The following is a 17,011-nucleotide window of genomic DNA, read 5'->3' on the forward strand; positions in this document are numbered from 1 at the left end:
GAGCCGAGATCACACCATTGCACTCCAGCATAGGCAACAAGAGCGTAATTCCATCTCATGAAAAACAAAACAAAAAACTCAGAGGATTATCATGTGTGTGAACATACCCCTTTCTTCAGGGCTAGAACACTACCTGGAATTAAAGAACATGAGAAAGTGCTCTGAAATTCACCAGGATGGCTGAAAGACCCGCCATGAGCAACAGTGTAGGGGATGAAGCCAAATTTAAAAGGTAAGTTTTGTAAGAGTTACGTTCTTTGAATATGCTCAGGGTTAGAAATCCAAGAGTAGCAGGCTTATTTAAGAGTACCTGGCTAAAAGGTGAACTAGATAAGAAGTAATCAGAAATCTCCCTGGTTGAATTCCTCAGTGCATGATTAATCTGAACGCAGCCAATGTCAAGGAGCACCCTGAAATATGCATTGGGTAAATTCAGAAGCAGACACGTTAAAATTTGGTAAAACAATAGCAGAATTTAAGGGGTTGGCAATTCAAGTCCTCTGTAGGTGCCAGGAAAAGCAAGAAGGTACAGATTCTAGAACTCTTTAGACTAGGTATGGTGCTAGTGCAAACCATCACTCCATCAAGGCAATTTTTATTTTAAAAAATTACAGAAAGAACAAAGAACTAAAATAATTTTAATAAAATGAGCAAGTTTACATTTGTACATTTTGTGTATTTGGGACCCAATTAGATGCGAAGGATAAAGTTGCAAGGACATAGGTTTCTGTGGGAGAGCAAGCAAAAAAGCAAGGGCTGCCCCAGAGCTGGGACCCTGCAGACACCTGCCTGCGCTCCGGAGGTGAGAAGCACACGGAAGCACGCATCGGTGGGAGCGCCGCAGCTGATCTCAGCCCAGTGCAACGCAGCCCGCGTGACATTCCTACATTAATACTTGATAGGGAACAGCAGATAAGCACTTCCAAAAACCAAATGGTATTGCCCATAGAATATGAATGTAAACTGAGTTCAGTTCATGCTGCTTTAACTAGAATGGTTCCACTGAACCTCATGAGGGGAAAAAGGTCTGATGGATCTAATTGCTCTATTCAATGGCACAGTCACAAATCAGCAGGCCTGTGAGAAAGAACCATACATTTCTCTCAAAAATATGACTTGAGAAAAGGACCTTGTATGAGTGAGAGGAAGGTTAGAGAAGAGTACAGTTTTAACATATGACACAATTCTTCATACTGTAATAGAATGCTGCTTGTGGTTAAGGATTTGGTAGAGATGGAAAACTCCTCAACTTTAATTCCCACTATTCTAAAGGATGACAAACATTTTAGAGTATTGATCAATGTTCAGTGAAAAAATAAAAAAGACTAGTATTGGCTGGGCGCGGTGGCTCACACCTGTAATCCCAGCACTTTGGGAGGCCGAGGCAGGCAGATCATGAGGTCAGGAGACCGAGACCATCCTGGCCAACATGGTGAAAGCCCGTCTCTACTAAAAATACAAAAATTAGCTGGGCGTGGTGGCGGGTGCCTGTAGTCCCAGCTACTCGGGAGGCTGAGGCAGGAGAATCGCTTGAATCCAAGAGGTGGAGATCGCAGTGAGCCGAGATTGCACCACTGCACTCCAGCCTGGGTGACAGAGTGAGACTCCGTCTCCGTGTTAGGAATGAGAAATTGCTAAACTTTTTCAAGATTTTACCCATTTTGTGTACAGGGAAATAGAGCTTTTAATAGTGCAATGTTGCATATACGGGCAACTTGTTCTTTGAGAAATATAAACTCAAACTCACAAGTTATCCTGATAACATATGCAGTAATATGACCATTCTACAACAGAGTCACCCACAGGTAAAACACATGACTGGGCTTTGAGCTCCCACCAATTTACACAGCATACAGTTGTGCTACAAGGAGAATTTCTTCATCATTTATTCTTTAGTTAACTGAAACATAGTCAGGAAAAAATGGTGCCAATTCCCCCCAAACAACACATGGATGTTTTTGCTTCTTGGCCCACATAAGAGTCCCAAAAGGACAAAAAAATACATGGACCAATATTAGTTCAGGAAACATGTTTTAAAGAACAGAACAGAGAATGAGGTCTTCATCCCACCTCAGTAAGGCTTGGGCTGATGAAGAGAGGGTGTATCCGGGGTCCTCTCTTGTCATATGTACAAGCTGACGCTTGTTTCCCAAGCATGATAGTAGTGGGCAGACTGCCTTTATTGTTAGCCCCTAATAGAATCAGTCATCACAATGAAGAAATTCCGAAGAGGGCAGTGAAGTGACAACAGCTTCAGCTCATCGTCAATGTTATACAGAAACACAAAAGGAATCTCCAGACTGTGATGAATGAGAGGCCGTTGCTGTGTGTTCAGGACACCTCAGAGCAGGCACATAAAGTGCTGGAACGTGACACAGCCTGTGTGGATGTCCTCGGGAGGGTGGGCCATCCAGGAGGTGACACCCCCGTCCAGCACATGGACCCTTCCACCCGCTGCCGGTCCTGCTAAAGGTGCGAGGCTAAAAACGGCCTCTCCAGAAAAGAACGCTCAGTGTGTGCCAACCACGCTTCCCTTTGAATTTCTCGAGTATTCAACAGGAGGTACATTTTAACAAGAAAAAATATCCCTAACAAACAGGACAGATGACTCTCTCAACAAGAGAGCAACTACGAACATGATACAAATTTAAATAAAAACGTTTAGTTCAACATGTTCATCATGGAGTTTGAAATCAGCAGATGCCACAGCAGGAAAGGAGCACACAGCTGGGCCCTTGCCCGCCATGGGTTTCCCGTGTCTGCAGCTTCTTCAAGGTCGGGAGAGCAGCTTCTCTCTTGGAGTGTTCTCAGTTTCTCAATAGATCTTCACTTGCTAGGCAGCCAGAAGCATGAGTTCCCCCAAGAGTGAGTGTTTGGGTACACAAGGCAGAATCTTCTGGGAGCTGAGAGCCACAGAGGAAGTAAGAAGGAACAAAGGTACTTCTCCAGGGTCAGCCGTTTCTTAGGGCAAAGGCAGAGCCCACGAGGTAGCCCTGGGAAACGGGCCCACGAGTGAGTGGCGTGGATGGAAAATGTATCTCTGCAGGAGGGCAAGGCTGACCCCCGCGGGGCTCTGTGCCCTCGCCACTCACCCAGGCAAGAGAGGGCTTTGTCTCCAGCCATGCCGAAGCCACGTTTCCAGTGCAAACATGAGTCTAAAGGTTGGAGTGTGGGGGTGGTGGGGGATCCCCCACCTGGGTCTGGACTGTATGAGGAAGACTCCCTTCTTTTTTCAAAGTAGACCTCTGTCTTGGATTACTATGTGCCTGGACAGGTGAACTCTTGTATGTCTCTATTTTTGGGATTTTTAGGGGTTTTCCATGTACATTCATAGAGCCCGGTCAGCAGTGAGGAGTCCTTGTTGCGTGTGGACGGAAGGCTCCCTGGCACCCAGATGTCTCCCTTTGTCCTGGCTGACACAGAGCATGGTGGTCATCTGCTCTTCACGTCCAGCAGGCTCAGAAAGATCTCGGAGTTCCCCTCGCACCCTTGGGCCAAGCTTTTCAAGTCCGAGTGCCAGGGCTGGATGAGCTGGGGTTTGTGTGTCTGCTGGCAGCACAGTGGGTGTGCACAAGACCACCATTTGGGTATCTAACAAACACAGGCTCACAAAAGGGATTTTGGCATATCTGACAAAGCTTTTTGTCTGAGAGTCGGATTGAGCTTCCTTTCAACTTCATCTGCAAAAAGAAACCAAGACTGAGAATGCTGTTATGTGTTAAGTATACTTAAAGTGGCTACGTTCTGGTTTTGCAGAGTTGACATGCATTACTCCATGGGTTATTATTATAATGAGGATTTCTTTAATAATATTATTATGATGAGGATTTCTTTAATAATATTATTATGATGAGGATTTCTTTTTTTTTTTTTTTTTTTTTGAGACGGAGTCTCGCTCTGTCGCCCAAGCTGGAGTGCAGTGGCCGGATCTCAGCTCACTGCAAGCTCCGTCCCCCGGGTTTACGCCATTCTCCTGCCTCAGCCTCCCGAGTAGCTGGGACTACAGGCGCCCGCCACCTAGCCCGGCTAGTTTTTTTTGTATTTTTTAGTAGAGACGGGGTTTCACCGTATTAGCCAGGATGGTCTCGATCTCCTGACCTCGTGATCCGCCCATCTCAGCCTCCCAAGGTGCTGGGATTACAGGCTTGAGCCACCGCGCCCGGCTGATGAGGATTTCTTTAATATCAACTTCTTGAAACGAAATGCTAAAGGTGTAAATAAAATCATCCTTTGTAACTGGAGAAGTAAGAAAGCTACATAATTGCTTCTCTTATTTCACAAAAGTAATTACTGCTTGTCTGGCTGAGGCATTTCTACCCAAGATCCTTTCTCCAACATTCTCTGGGCTCTGCTCATTTCAAGCAAGGCCTGTTAGAAGGTCATGAATGTTCATGCTGAATGGGACCATATAAATAGCGTAATTCCAGGGTTCTCTCATTTGCATGTAAGAAAAGTAAAGCACAAATAACGGATGTAGTCAAAGTCATACAGTGAATGAGTGGCATATTCCTGGCTGATCCTGGGAGACACCCTTCCGTTTCCTTAGAGGTAGCTGGTGAAACTGAGTCTTAATGCCATCGGTCCCTCTCTGATGAAGAGGACTTGAGTTCTGAAAGTTATAAAGTTTTTATACACAATTCACTTGTGTCAACAGAGGCAGGCTGGTCTACTGGCAGGATCAAGCAGCAACTTAGCGGTTCATCCTACACTCCTTAGTTGCATCAGTCATTCCACACACATGGATTAGATGCCTCCAACATGCCAGGCTTAGCCCCACAGACACTGAGATAAAGAAATGAGGTTCCTTCTCCTCAAAGAACCCAAACTCGGCCGGGCGCGGTGGCTCAAGCCTGTAATCCCAGCACTTTGGGAGGCCGAGATGGGCGGATCACAAGGTCAGGAGATCGAGACCATCCTGGCTAACACGGTGAAACCCCGTCTCTACTAAAAAATACAAAAAAAAACTAGCCGGGCGAGATGGCGGGCGCCTGTAGTCCCAGCTACTCGGGAGGCTGAGGCAGGAGAATGGCGTAAACCCAGGAGGTGGAGCTTGCAGTGAGCTGAGATCCGGCCACTGCACTCCAGCCTGGGCGACACAGCAAGACTCCGTCTCAAAAAAAAAAAAAAAAAAAAGAACCCAAACTCTAATAGTACAGGGGGGTGACAATTGTGAATGCACACACGAAGTAAAAGGTGGGTGAAAGAGAAGGTGATTACTCTATTTAAGAGGTATAAGATGGCTTCACCCAGGGAAAAAATTACTTAGGCTAAGTTTTGACTGGGCATTTGCTGGGCACAAAGAAAAAGGTAAGAATATCTCAGGCAGTGGGTGCAGCATTTGCAAAAGCAGCAAAGTATGAAATACCAAGTCACATCTGGAAGGTTGTGTGCTAAAGCCAGGACATGAGCTGGGGAGCAGAGAGAGGTGGGGAGGGATTGGTCGAAGGAGATGGGACTGCATCTTCCAGGCCAGGGGGCGTCAGCAAAGGCTTCTAAGTGGGAGGGGAACATGTCGGATTCCCGCTCTGGAAAGAAGACTCTGCCAGCCATGTGGAATTTAGGCCCACAAGAAAGAAGTCTCCAGAAGGGGAGTACAGCGTGGGGACCAGGAATGTGGGGTTCTGAACCAGCCTGGGAGGCAGCTATGGGCGCGCCCATTGCCTGAGCATGTGACTGCTCTGTGCCTCAGTTTCCTCTCCTGTGAAATGGAGGTACTGACAGTAGATACTGCATAAAACTGTCATGATGACAAAATGCTAGCATGACATAAAATGCCTAGGTCAGTGCCTGGCACACAGCATGTGCTGGGTAAATGCCTGATATTCTGATGCTGCTCTCCTCCCCACAGCCTCTCCCACAGACTCTCTTAATCACCAGCATCCAAAAGGGGAGAAAAATTACACTGATGTTACACCTACCAGCCCAGCCTCTGCCTCTGCTCACACAGACCTCAGTGTCTATGAGTAGGACCAGATATTGATGTGTTGTAGTCAGAGACAGAAAGAAAGAAAAACCAGCAAAGACTATTTTCCCATCAGTAAAATCTACCTTCAATGTAATGTTGACTGACCAGGGAGCAGCTCGTGAGGGCCGGCACTCACCTTATCATAGGTGTAGATTAAGTTTTCGGACCTGGCCAGGCCGAGAGCCACCTGCATGGTCCTCCTGGCATGGACGCTGTCCCTCATGGCCCCCATCAGGAACGGGCAGAGGAGCTGCACTGACCAGGTGTCAGGCAGCATCTGCAGCACCTGGGCGGCATCAAATTCGGTGGCGTGGTGGTTCAGCAGGTCCACAGCAGCCACGGCCAGCTCGTGGGCGGCAGGGCCAGCACGCAGGTAGATGGCCAGCAGTGTGTGGAAGAGGTGTTGGCGGTGGGGTGGCTCTCGGCCCTCGGAGCACCACAGGCAGTAGTCTTCAGCCGCTGCGAAGTCCCGCAGCTCATGCACCAGGATATGCAGTGCCTTCTCGTGCTCGCCCAGCTTCCCGTGCAGGATGGCGCTCTCCATGGGCAGCCCAGCTCCCCGCAGCCTCTCTGCGAGACAGAACCCATGGCTCAGAAAGAAAGGGGCCTGCCGGCCACCCACCCAGCGACTGGCCTCCTTGCTGCTCTGGGCTTCAGGAAGGGAAAAGTGAACCTGGCTCCCTCACAATGCCAGATGCTGCACCCAGATGACTGAGGGAAGGTTTTCTTGCGTTTTCACACTGTGAATCCGGGTGTTAGTAAAAGAGAAGGCAGACTCTACTCAAAAGTATAGCTGGACCACAGAATAATTCCTTTCTCCAGTGTTCAGAGGATGAACAGAACAAATGAACCACAACCTCAGAAAGGCCCAGTGGCTCAGTGAGTATCAGCCTTCCAGGTCTCCAGTCACTCCATCACCACTCCTATCCTCCTAGGACAGTATCTTTTGACTAAAATAGAAGGACACGATGTCCCCAAACTCCTAACAAACACTACTTCCCGCAAAAGGTGTGCTGAACCCCTTCATTCCCATTTTAAGTAGATTTCATTAAATGGAATATGAACTCATTCAAAATCCATCTCTACATTATTCAACAAAAGATTGCCAATAATAGGATTTTTTTGTTTTTTTTTTCACCTGCAATTAAGCTTCCAGGTCCTAAGGAAAATGACACAACCCAAAGTGCCATTCCTGACCAAGGCCCTACCCTCAGAGGGCTGTGTCTCACTGGCAAAGTCACCTTGCTTCCTACCCCATGTGTAACTTCCACCCCATCCCATCTAGAACTGCACCAGCCCTTATCTGCATTGCAATTAAACTCTGAGTCTCTAAGGACCAGAAGTGAGTCTCATCTGTTTTTACATCCTCAGGCGATTATAAGATCTCTTCCTACTGCAAAGAAATATTACGAGGACAACCCTTAGTTCAGGGTCAAGGCTAATAATCAAATTTTAGGCATTTGAATCTCAGCTATCCCTCAGGCCTGAAGGATATGGCAGACATTGCTAGCCGTGTAGCAAAGGGCTGGCCCTACAAGGTACATCCCTTATAACACCAGACACAGAAGCCACAATAGGCAACGCCTTCATCCTCACAGTGGAAGGCCAACAAATAATTATTAAGTGGCGGCCATAGTTAAGGCCCCAGGAGAGGTGCAAACAGTTAAAAAACGATCATTGTGGTGACTTACACTTCTACATCTATCATCTCATTTATATTTGACTCCCACAGCCACCCCTGGAATCGTTTTTACAACTTCCCTAGACTGACATCTCCCCAAGTCATCTAACTAAGAAAGGATACAAAATTATGTATCCTTGGATTTCCAGTGCTCCTCCCACAGTGCTGTGGGGGATACCCCCATTGCCTGAAAGCTCCCTGTGCTACCTGCACGCCCGGACTTATACCTAATGACTGCTCATCTAGGGCCTCTTCCGGGAGGCTGCCTCTGACCCCTCCACCCCAAGGCATAGCTCGTGGGTTCCTCGGCCCTTCTAGAACTGCACCTGCCCTTATCTGCATTCCCATTAAACTGAGTCTCTGAGGACCAGGACTAAGTGTCATCTGTTTTCATATCCTCAATGCACAGTGACACACTCTACACACTTGGAAAAGCTGGCAAACATTGAACCACACACTTGTGGCTGGCCTGAGAGTTTTATAAGGAGATCTGTAAAGGAAAAAGGCTAAGTCAGGAGTGACTAAAAATATTCAATAGCCGGGACACCCTGGCACTGACCAGTCAGGGACGGTGAGTGAACAGAGGTCGCACGCCAGATCGCCACAGGAGTCCTAATGTAGGTGCGGGTGCAAGCCAGAACCAGTGTTTGCTGGTCACATGAAATACCAACCCACACCTGTGTTCTGGCTCTACCGCTCATGGGCTGTGTGACCTGTGGCAAGCAGGGTAACCTCTCTGGGCTTCAGTGCACTCTTCCATAAAAATGGAGGGCAAACAGGACTCACTTCACAGGGTTGTTGCGGAAACTGCGTGCCATAAGGCAGCCTCCGCGTTTCGACCTATGCCTGGCATACCTAGTCAATCCTTATTACTTGTGGATTCTGTATTGACAAAGTCATCGACTCGCTGACATTTATTTGTAACCTCCCACTCAACACTCGCAGCAACTGCAAGGTCATTTGCGACAAGCACAGAGCCTGACGCAGAGCTGAGGCCAAAGAAGGAGCGCCCTCCCTCCTTGCTTCAGTTCTCGTACTACCTACACGTTTCCTTTTCACAGGCTATTTATTGCCATACGTTTTTGCGTTTTGGTGCTTTTTGTTGGTGATTTCAGCACAGTGCTGAAGGGCTGCCTATCGCACCTAAGCTCAGGGAGGTTGTGACGTGCTGTAGGGAGACAACACATGTGTTAGATATGCTTTGTTATCAAAAATGGTATTACAGGCCATTAAAGAAAAACACATCACTAACCCCAGTGAGTATAAATCCAGAAACTCTATGTCGAATGTGGCAAGAAACGAGTTAATTCTATCAGTTGCAAGTACCATGCTGCGCGGTGGAACTTTACACAATACAGAAACTGTGGTCTCTGTATCCGTGAGGAACGGAAACCCAAATCCCCTCCAAGACACCTGCACAACCTTCTTGCTTAGAGCTCGAGGGACCTGAGCCTTAAGCAGCCCGGGAGTGGGCTGCTGGGGGCCGTGCCTGCTGTAAGCCTTGATCAGAGACTGAAGTCATCAGAGGGAACTATGACTCAGTGCTTTGACATTCAATAGACAATGACTCAGTGCTTTGACACTCAAGAGACACACAGACGTCTAAAAGCTACCAGGGCAGCGCCAACATCATCAGTCAAAGGACACTGTCCATCTAGAGGCACCAGTCCATCTTAGAGGCACAAGAAGCCTCATTTCTCCCTGCAGGGAGGCTGACTCTGTCAAAAGAGGTGCAAGGGCTGAGTGTGGTGGCTCATGCCTGTAATCGCAGCACCTGAGACAGAAGCAGGAGGATCACTTGAGGCCACGAGTTTGAGACCAGTCTGGGTGACAAAGCGACACCCTATCTTCATTTAAAAAAATATTTTAAAAGAAGAGGCTCAAAGAATCACCCTGTGGAATCAACCAGGAGCTGTGCCAAAGCCCTCCTCTCTGCTTCCTCCCACCCCCTTGATAGGAGTTTTTTCCAAAGGGAGACAATACTGAGATCATCCTCACCAAGGAGAAAGTGAACTCGGTATAAATCAGACTTCTGGAGCAGCCGCCGAAGCTTGGCCTGCGTCTCGGTGGCCTCTGCGCCCTTGCCGCTGGTGGAGGCCCTCTGCTGCAGCACCTCTTCCAGGTAGAGCACAGCTAAGTGAGTGTGATACTCTTCTTTCTGCAGGAAACAGGGGGAGCCAAGCAGACAGACAGTGTTTTCAAGTGGAAAGTCAAAGGTCTCCCCCGTCAGCCAGGGCTTGGAGCCTGGGGCTGCGCTGACATGAGCTGGGCAGACCCTCACCCTCTGGATCGAAACCCTCTCAGAAACCATGACACTGAGATGAGGTTACCATCTCCGGGGAATAGAACAAAAAGTCACCTCTGATTTTGGGAAGTAAGGGCCACAGAATTTAGATAACCTACAAAAAGGTATAGCTCCCTTTATTTCCTTTAAGGATAATAACAAAGAAGGAAAAGAGAGGAAAAATAAAAGCTGAGTGGGGGTGAGACGGAAGGAGAAAAAAATAAAGCTACCTACCAGGTCTCTTTCTGTAAGCCTCAAGGCCCTCATCAGACCCTCAATAAGTACAGATGGATCACACTCGGGGAACAGACATTACACAGTACCACATGCCAAAAAGTGTTCTAATTCAATTCCGTCTCTCCAGCCCACACTCTTTAGTCTAAGTTCTGCAGTGCTCACCTGCAGTCTCTTGTCTATCACAAGATGTTCCAGATACTTCACAAGGGCTTTAGGGTATTTTTTAAGGCAATTGATAATGTCGTCTGGATTAAAACTGTTCTTCTGCTGTTCATCCAAAGGTCTCTTGGTGAAAACCTGAACTCCGACCTGAAAGAGGAGCGACAATACAGTTGCTGTGCTTCTCAAACCCACCTTTTCTTCATCTTTATTTTGGTCACTGCACATTCAAGCTTTGGATAAAATCATCACTTAAAATATGATGACATAATACATTAAACACGCACAGCTTTTTGTATGTCAATCATACCTCAATACAGTGCTTTAAAAAATATAATTATGGAGAAAAACAGCCCAGCATGAAGCACTGTCAAAAGGCCAGAGGGCAAAAAATCAAGACAGAAAAACCAGCCTATACCCTGAAGCCCTCCTCACACACCCTGTGCAAATTGGAAACTGAAGAACAAAGCATTTATTGGTGACAGATTTTGACAACCCATGGAGTAACAATTTTATAACATTAAGATCATCCAAGAACAGGGATAGTCAGTTGCCGAACAGTATGTGAAAAGATATCAAAAGTGCTGAAATTTCTGTACAGTAAACTCACTTCTCTGAACATGGATTATCTACTCTGGGTTATTTATGATAGATGGTTAATCTGAAATCCGAGCCTTCAGTCCCTGAGCAGGTTTCCAGGCTGCCTTCCTGTGTCTATCAAGTGGAGGCACAGGTCCAATCCCCTGGTTCGAGGAAAGGACAGTGAGGCAGGCAGGAAAGCAGCTCTCCACTGCACCCCCCCGAGCACTTACGTGTGCAGGTTCTATCACGTGCACGCACACAAGCACCCCCCACAAGGCCAAGACAGTCATATATCATGTATGATGGTACGAATTTTGGATTCTATAAGCCTGGATTTGTGTCCCAGCTCTACCAACTATAGCCTCAGTTTCCTCATGTGTAGCTAATGCCCACTGAGGGGTTGCTGTGATATTTAAGTGATGACCTTTGTCAGGGGATTGTCCACTGTGCAGTACACTGAATTCCATATATGTTCTGCTGTTATCATCCATAAGCATTGGGAGAGGCCTAAACCTTGCAACGGCACTGAGATCCACGTTGTAGGCGTGTGTGAGCCCGGTCAGGATGTGCTCTGCAGGCGTGTGCACTGAGGCAAATAAAGATGGAGTAACAAGTATGCAAAGTGCAAGTGCCTGGCTTTTCCAGGAAAAAGCCAGGATTTCCCAGGGAAAATTCCCTGGATTTTCCAGGGAAGCCAGCACCACAGAGGATATGAGAATATATTCCAACTCAGGTTTTAGAAAGGCAAATGCAGCACTCAGAAACTCTCCATTCAGGACCAAGGTCCTGCATCAGAAAGCTCATTTTGTCTCTCTGAGGGGAGCCATGGAAGCATATACGTTTTTCACGATGAGAACTGACATGCCTGCTGTCTTCTTCCCAGTCACCTGTGGGGCTTTACTAAGGATACTGTCCTGAGCCTGCTACTTCCCCTCTAGCCAGCAGGTGCTTTTTCACTGTCAGCATTTCTCAGCCTCCAAGACAGGCCGAGTCTTGCTCATGGCTCCCCTCCCTCCTCCAGGCCCACCAGCTCCATGTTGGCCGTGGTGGGAGCAGGGATGAGGGCAACAGGCTGCCCGGTGTGGCCTGGGTCTCGGGGCTTCCTCCTTCCAAAGATCAAGTCCTGCAGGGCAACCACCTAATCCTGCTCCAGCAAACAGCAGTGTCAGACTTCTGAGGGGTCGAGGAGCAGGGTTCACAGACACAAGTTCTTAAGAAGACGCTAAAAATGCAAGCTGGCTATGTGTCTTGCTTTTCTGCACAAGTGACTTGCCCCAGCAAGGGGATTCTCAATGGAATGTCTCAGCAGCAAGATGCAGAACTGCCCAGACCTAGAATCCAGAGAGCTCAAGGGACGGTATTAAAAGGGGAACAACATCAACAACAAAAAACAGAGGAGGAGGTTGAAATGTAGCTTCCTTTTCCCCTCCAAAAATCAAAGTTTCTGGGGTCTGTTTTTACCACCTCCCCCAACCAAAAAGAATGCATTTTTATGAAGCACAAACCTCTTCACTTTTCTGTAGGACCCAATCAGCATAGGCCCACACTAGCTCCTCGTCTAAGCAGTAGGTAAGAAAATCCACAATGTATTCATACAGGTCTGAGCGTGTGGAGTCCTGGACATCGCCATTCACAATGTTCACCCACAACTGGAAAGGAATCAAAAAGAAAAAAAGAAGAAGAGAAGAAAAAAATCATAAAGGCACGTGTCTTAGAATTAGTTGAGAAATGACATATGTTTACTTATTTGGCTTTTTAATACCTTTTAAAGTAGTTGGAAAAACTGTAAATGCTTAAATTTTAGTTTAGTTTTGGAGAAACAAAGAAATGTAAAAAGACGTAAGTCCAAGAAATAAAAAAAATAAAGCTCCTAGTTCCTCTTTGTTTCTCTTTCTTTCTTTCTCTTTTCTTTTCTTTCTCAATAACAAAGTAAACAGAATTTATGCAGGGACGTGAATATATTAAAAATGTATCTTCATGAAATAAACAAAACAGTCTCTGATAACATCTTGACACAGAGAAGATTCACCTACAAGCCAGGCTCTGTTTCCATCTTCTTCGTTACAGACATTCTTGATTCTGAAGTCTCCTTCGGACTGTGATAGGCAGATGTTGTGCTTTTAAAAAAGCTTTGGTGACTCTGTCCTCTGAGTTCCCACTGTCTTTTGCACAGGGGGCTCAGGATAGACTCCAGTGATAAAAGCCTTTTGCTTTTTCAGCCAGAAACTTCTCTACCATGTTAAGTGAAGCTTACTTTCAGGACCCTGGAATGAGGCAGCATCACGTGAGCGTGGAAAGGATGATGGTTGCATGGGTTCCTTCCGCACTACCTGCATGGCATGCCCCACCTACCCGCACACCACACCACCCCTCCAAGCCACAGCACAAGGAAGGAGAGAAACAGGCGTGGCATATGAATTCTGGAATTCTGATGTCAGCATATGAACACTTTTTATGACACTCGTTTCTTCAACACAGAATTCCCCAAACCGAATAATCACACATACCTTTAAATACGCCATTTTATATAAAATTCTACCACATATGGAGATCTATCCCATATCATTTCAAGTTTGCAAATCTATCTCTCTACAGCTCTGCTAAGGTTATTACTACACTTATATAAAGCCATAATTCTGAGAACACCAGGCTTTTGAAAATGAAAATTTTATCATTGACACCCAAATCTACTCTTGGCCATTGGGTACATGTTAATTCACCCCACCCCATTTTTCATTGCTGCTGTTGTTCTGCTCTGCAATCAGGTTACCACAATAGTCTCACAAAGCAATCCAACACTAAATACATGTTCAGCCTTGCCAGAGTCATGAGGTTGACTTGAGCTTGGTGAATATGGCTGATGCCCTTGGCCCCTCACAAAATAAAGCAAAAGCAAACAACATGGTGCAGTACAAATGCATAACGAATAATGAAGGGGAGAAAGTCTCCTGAGAGTGTGAGATAAGGCTTTTCTCAAGATCAGTAGCAAGACATAAGATACAAAATGTGACAATGCTAATAAATCGATGCCATTTCGATCAGGGTGCAGGACCTCTGCCGGGCCAATGGAGCACGGTTCAGATCTCAGATCTACCACGGATGCATGGCCTTGGACAAGGGGCTGGTGTGCACCAGCTGTGGTTTTGTCACAGGTGACCCAAGGATAAGAAATTACCCAGCTCACTGGCAACACTGATCGTCACTAACAGTGGAAATGATAAATCCGACTGTCATTCACTGCCTACATTTTCTGGTAAGGGCAGTGATATACTATGACTACATTTTCTGGTAAGGGCAGTGATACACTGTGACTCTGTGAGAAATCGTATTTTCATTTCTTAAGTTTTCAAAAACTCAGTCTTGATCATGTTCTTCAAGGAGACGGAAAGACAAAGAGAAGAAAACTCTTGACCAACATTCCTCCAGGAATTCACTTTCTAAAACGGAATCGTTTCTGTTCTGTATAAAAGGGTGTAGATCAGGCAAAAGTGGTCTCTGTCAACTTGTGAATTTTTTTTAAAGTAACACTAAGTATTACGTACATGGTGCTGATTTTTAAATCGCGTGAGAGCGCTACTAGACTCACCTGAACTGCAGCCGCGTCTTGGTTATTATAATGATAGAGCAGTCCAAGTGCAAAATACCTGAAACAGGACAACGTGGTAAGTACAACCTGTGTTCCTCAGCTCCTGGAGGCGACCTTCACACAGTGACACCCCCCACTCCCAGTTCCCCATATTCTATTCAGCTCGAGTTCAGGCTGGCTGCAGTGGCTCATGCCTGTAATCCCAACACTTTGGAAGGCCAAGGTGGGTGGATGGCTTGAACCCAGGAGTTCAAGACCAGCCTGGGCAACGACATAGCGAGATCTATCTTTATTAAAATATTCAAAAAAATTAACCAGGTGTGGGGTACACATCTGTAGTCCCTGCTACTTGGGGTGCTGAGGCAGAAGGATCACTGGAGCCCAGAAAGTTGAGGCTGTAGTGAGCCCCGATTGTGCCACTGCACTCCAGCCTGGGTGATGGAGTGAGACCCTGTCTCAAAAAATATACGTGTGCGTGTGTGTGTGTGCGCGTGCGCACCCATGTAGTTCAACAAACAACCAAAGGATGCTCATTTCTGTATATTTACTTATGATACTAAAAATACATGCTCTATCAGCTTCCAAAAAGAATCTGATTCCAGTCTAAGATGAGCTGAAAAAGTAAACTATGGAAAAATCACATCTGGAATTGCTTTACGATTTGCTTCAAATGTTAATATAATTTCATATGTCTTTGGTCTACTACTATTAACTCATATGAGGTACTAGAAGAATATGCAGAAGCTACGCTGCCTAAGCAGTGACTGAGAAGGAGGGCAGGGGCTTCAGACATGAGGAACAAGCAGGAAGGGCTAGTGTCCGGGCCTCGCAGACCACAGGGTCAGGGAGCGCCCTGGGACAGAGTGCCCAGAGTTCAAGAACCTGGGTTTCAACTCCAGCTTCTTTGACCTTGAGCAAGTAGGTTAACTTCCCCAGCCTCTAACTCCTCACCTATAAATGGAAAAGATCGGCAATAGCATTGGCATTGCCTGGGCAGCGAGCCCTCAGCACCCTCCCAAAGTCTGCAAGGGTGTCACACTCCTGGTCCGCCTCCCCAGCAGGAAACTGGAGTAGGCTGACCAGCGAGAAGTCAGGCTTCTTCCTTCCAAGGGCACACTCTCAAGATATTGGGGCATCCACATGAATCCTTCTCTTTTCCTTAACTTTTTGGAAAGTCATGCTGACTCTACAGATCCTACCATCCCTTGTCACTGCCATGAAGCGGCAGTGTGTTTTCTGCCTCCTGAGAAAACTAACACTGATTCCATAGCATATCCGAGTGGCTGATGGAAACTGCTGAAAAGGCCAGTACCCATGTGGAAGGCTCTGGCATCTCAGGCACTAGCACAGTGACCCCAGGGTCTCTGTGGGAGTTCATCCACGCTTTTGTCATTTCGATTCCTTAACAAAAATCATAGACCAAAAAAAATCGTGTTCTCTAAGTGGAGCTGAGGGATCACCCAACCCCTCTCGTTTTCAAAGATAAGAAAACTGAGGCCTAGAATTGTTGGGCTGAGTATTAGCTGCCCAGAATGGAGACGCTGCTGGCCCCAACCAAGCCAGGCACTATTCATTAACAGCCCACGATATATAAGGCCATCTACTAACTCATGCACATAAGGAAGGCAGTTTTTTGGTTTTTTTGAGACAGGGTCTAGCTCTGTCCCCAGGCTGGAATGCAATGGTGCAATCACTGCTCACTGAGGCTTCAACCTCCTGGGCTCAAGCAATCTTCCTGCTTCGGTCTTCTGAGTAGCTGGGACCACAGGTGTGCACCACCACACCCAGCTAATTTCTTTTTAATTTTTCATAGAGACAAGATCTTACTATGTCGCCCAAGTTGGCCTCAAACTCCTGGGCTTAAGCAATCTGCCTGCCTCAGCTTCCCAAAATGCTGCGATTACAGGCATGAACCCCCATGTTCAGCCAAGGAAGTCAGAGTTTAAAACCATACCATGTATCAACAAGATCAAGAAGCCTCCCTTTGAATCTATTTATCTAGCTATCTATTCAATTCAGTAGTCAGTAACTAAAATGCACTGTAAATTTTACCAACATGTGGCATCTCCCACAAGTGAATACGAGGCAAACTATAAAGGAAATTAAAAATAACTTCATGGCCGGGCATAGTGGCTCACCCCTGTAATCCCAGCACTTTGGGAGGGTGAGGCGAGCAGATCACCTTAAGTCAGGCGTTCTAGACCAGCCTGGCCAACATGGCGAAATCTCGTCTCTACTAAAATACAAAAATGACCTGGGCGTGGTGGCACACACCTGAAATCCCAGCTACTTGGGAGGCTGAGGCAGGAGAACTGCTTGAACCCAGGAGATGGAGGTTGCAGTGAGCTGAGATCACGCCACTGTACTCCAGCCTGGGTGACAGAACAAGACTCTGTCTCAAAAAAAAAAAGTAATTAAAATAAAAAGGAAAATAACTTCATTTACTCACAAAGCCCATTACTAGTTCCAAATTGTATTCCAGATCATTTAAGAATGGGTGTGAGAACAAATGCCCTG

At 46.6% G+C, this 17,011-nt stretch overlaps 1 protein-coding gene across 1 annotated transcript in view; it reads right to left on the reverse strand.

Annotated features, from left to right (window-relative positions):
- Nucleotides 1–625: 625 nt before the first annotated feature.
- Nucleotides 626–17,011, reverse strand: part of TGFBRAP1 (transforming growth factor, beta receptor associated protein 1) — a 42,531-nt gene continuing 26,145 nt past the window's right edge. The window contains exons 6-11 of the mRNA XM_011956622.1: nt 14,495–14,552; nt 12,414–12,557; nt 10,330–10,476; nt 9,645–9,804; nt 6,102–6,535; nt 626–3,680 (exon numbers count right to left, since the gene is read on the reverse strand). Coding sequence (XP_011812012.1) covers nt 3,504–3,680; nt 6,102–6,535; nt 9,645–9,804; nt 10,330–10,476; nt 12,414–12,557; nt 14,495–14,552 — 1,120 coding nt within the window. The 3' untranslated portion in view covers nt 626–3,503. The remainder of the gene's footprint in view (nt 3,681–6,101; nt 6,536–9,644; nt 9,805–10,329; nt 10,477–12,413; nt 12,558–14,494; nt 14,553–17,011) is intronic.

Source organism: Colobus angolensis, unplaced genomic scaffold (genome assembly GCF_000951035.1).
Source record: "Colobus angolensis palliatus isolate OR3802 unplaced genomic scaffold, Cang.pa_1.0 Scaffold42, whole genome shotgun sequence".
In the NCBI taxonomy this organism is placed as follows: domain Eukaryota; kingdom Metazoa; phylum Chordata; class Mammalia; order Primates; family Cercopithecidae; genus Colobus; species Colobus angolensis.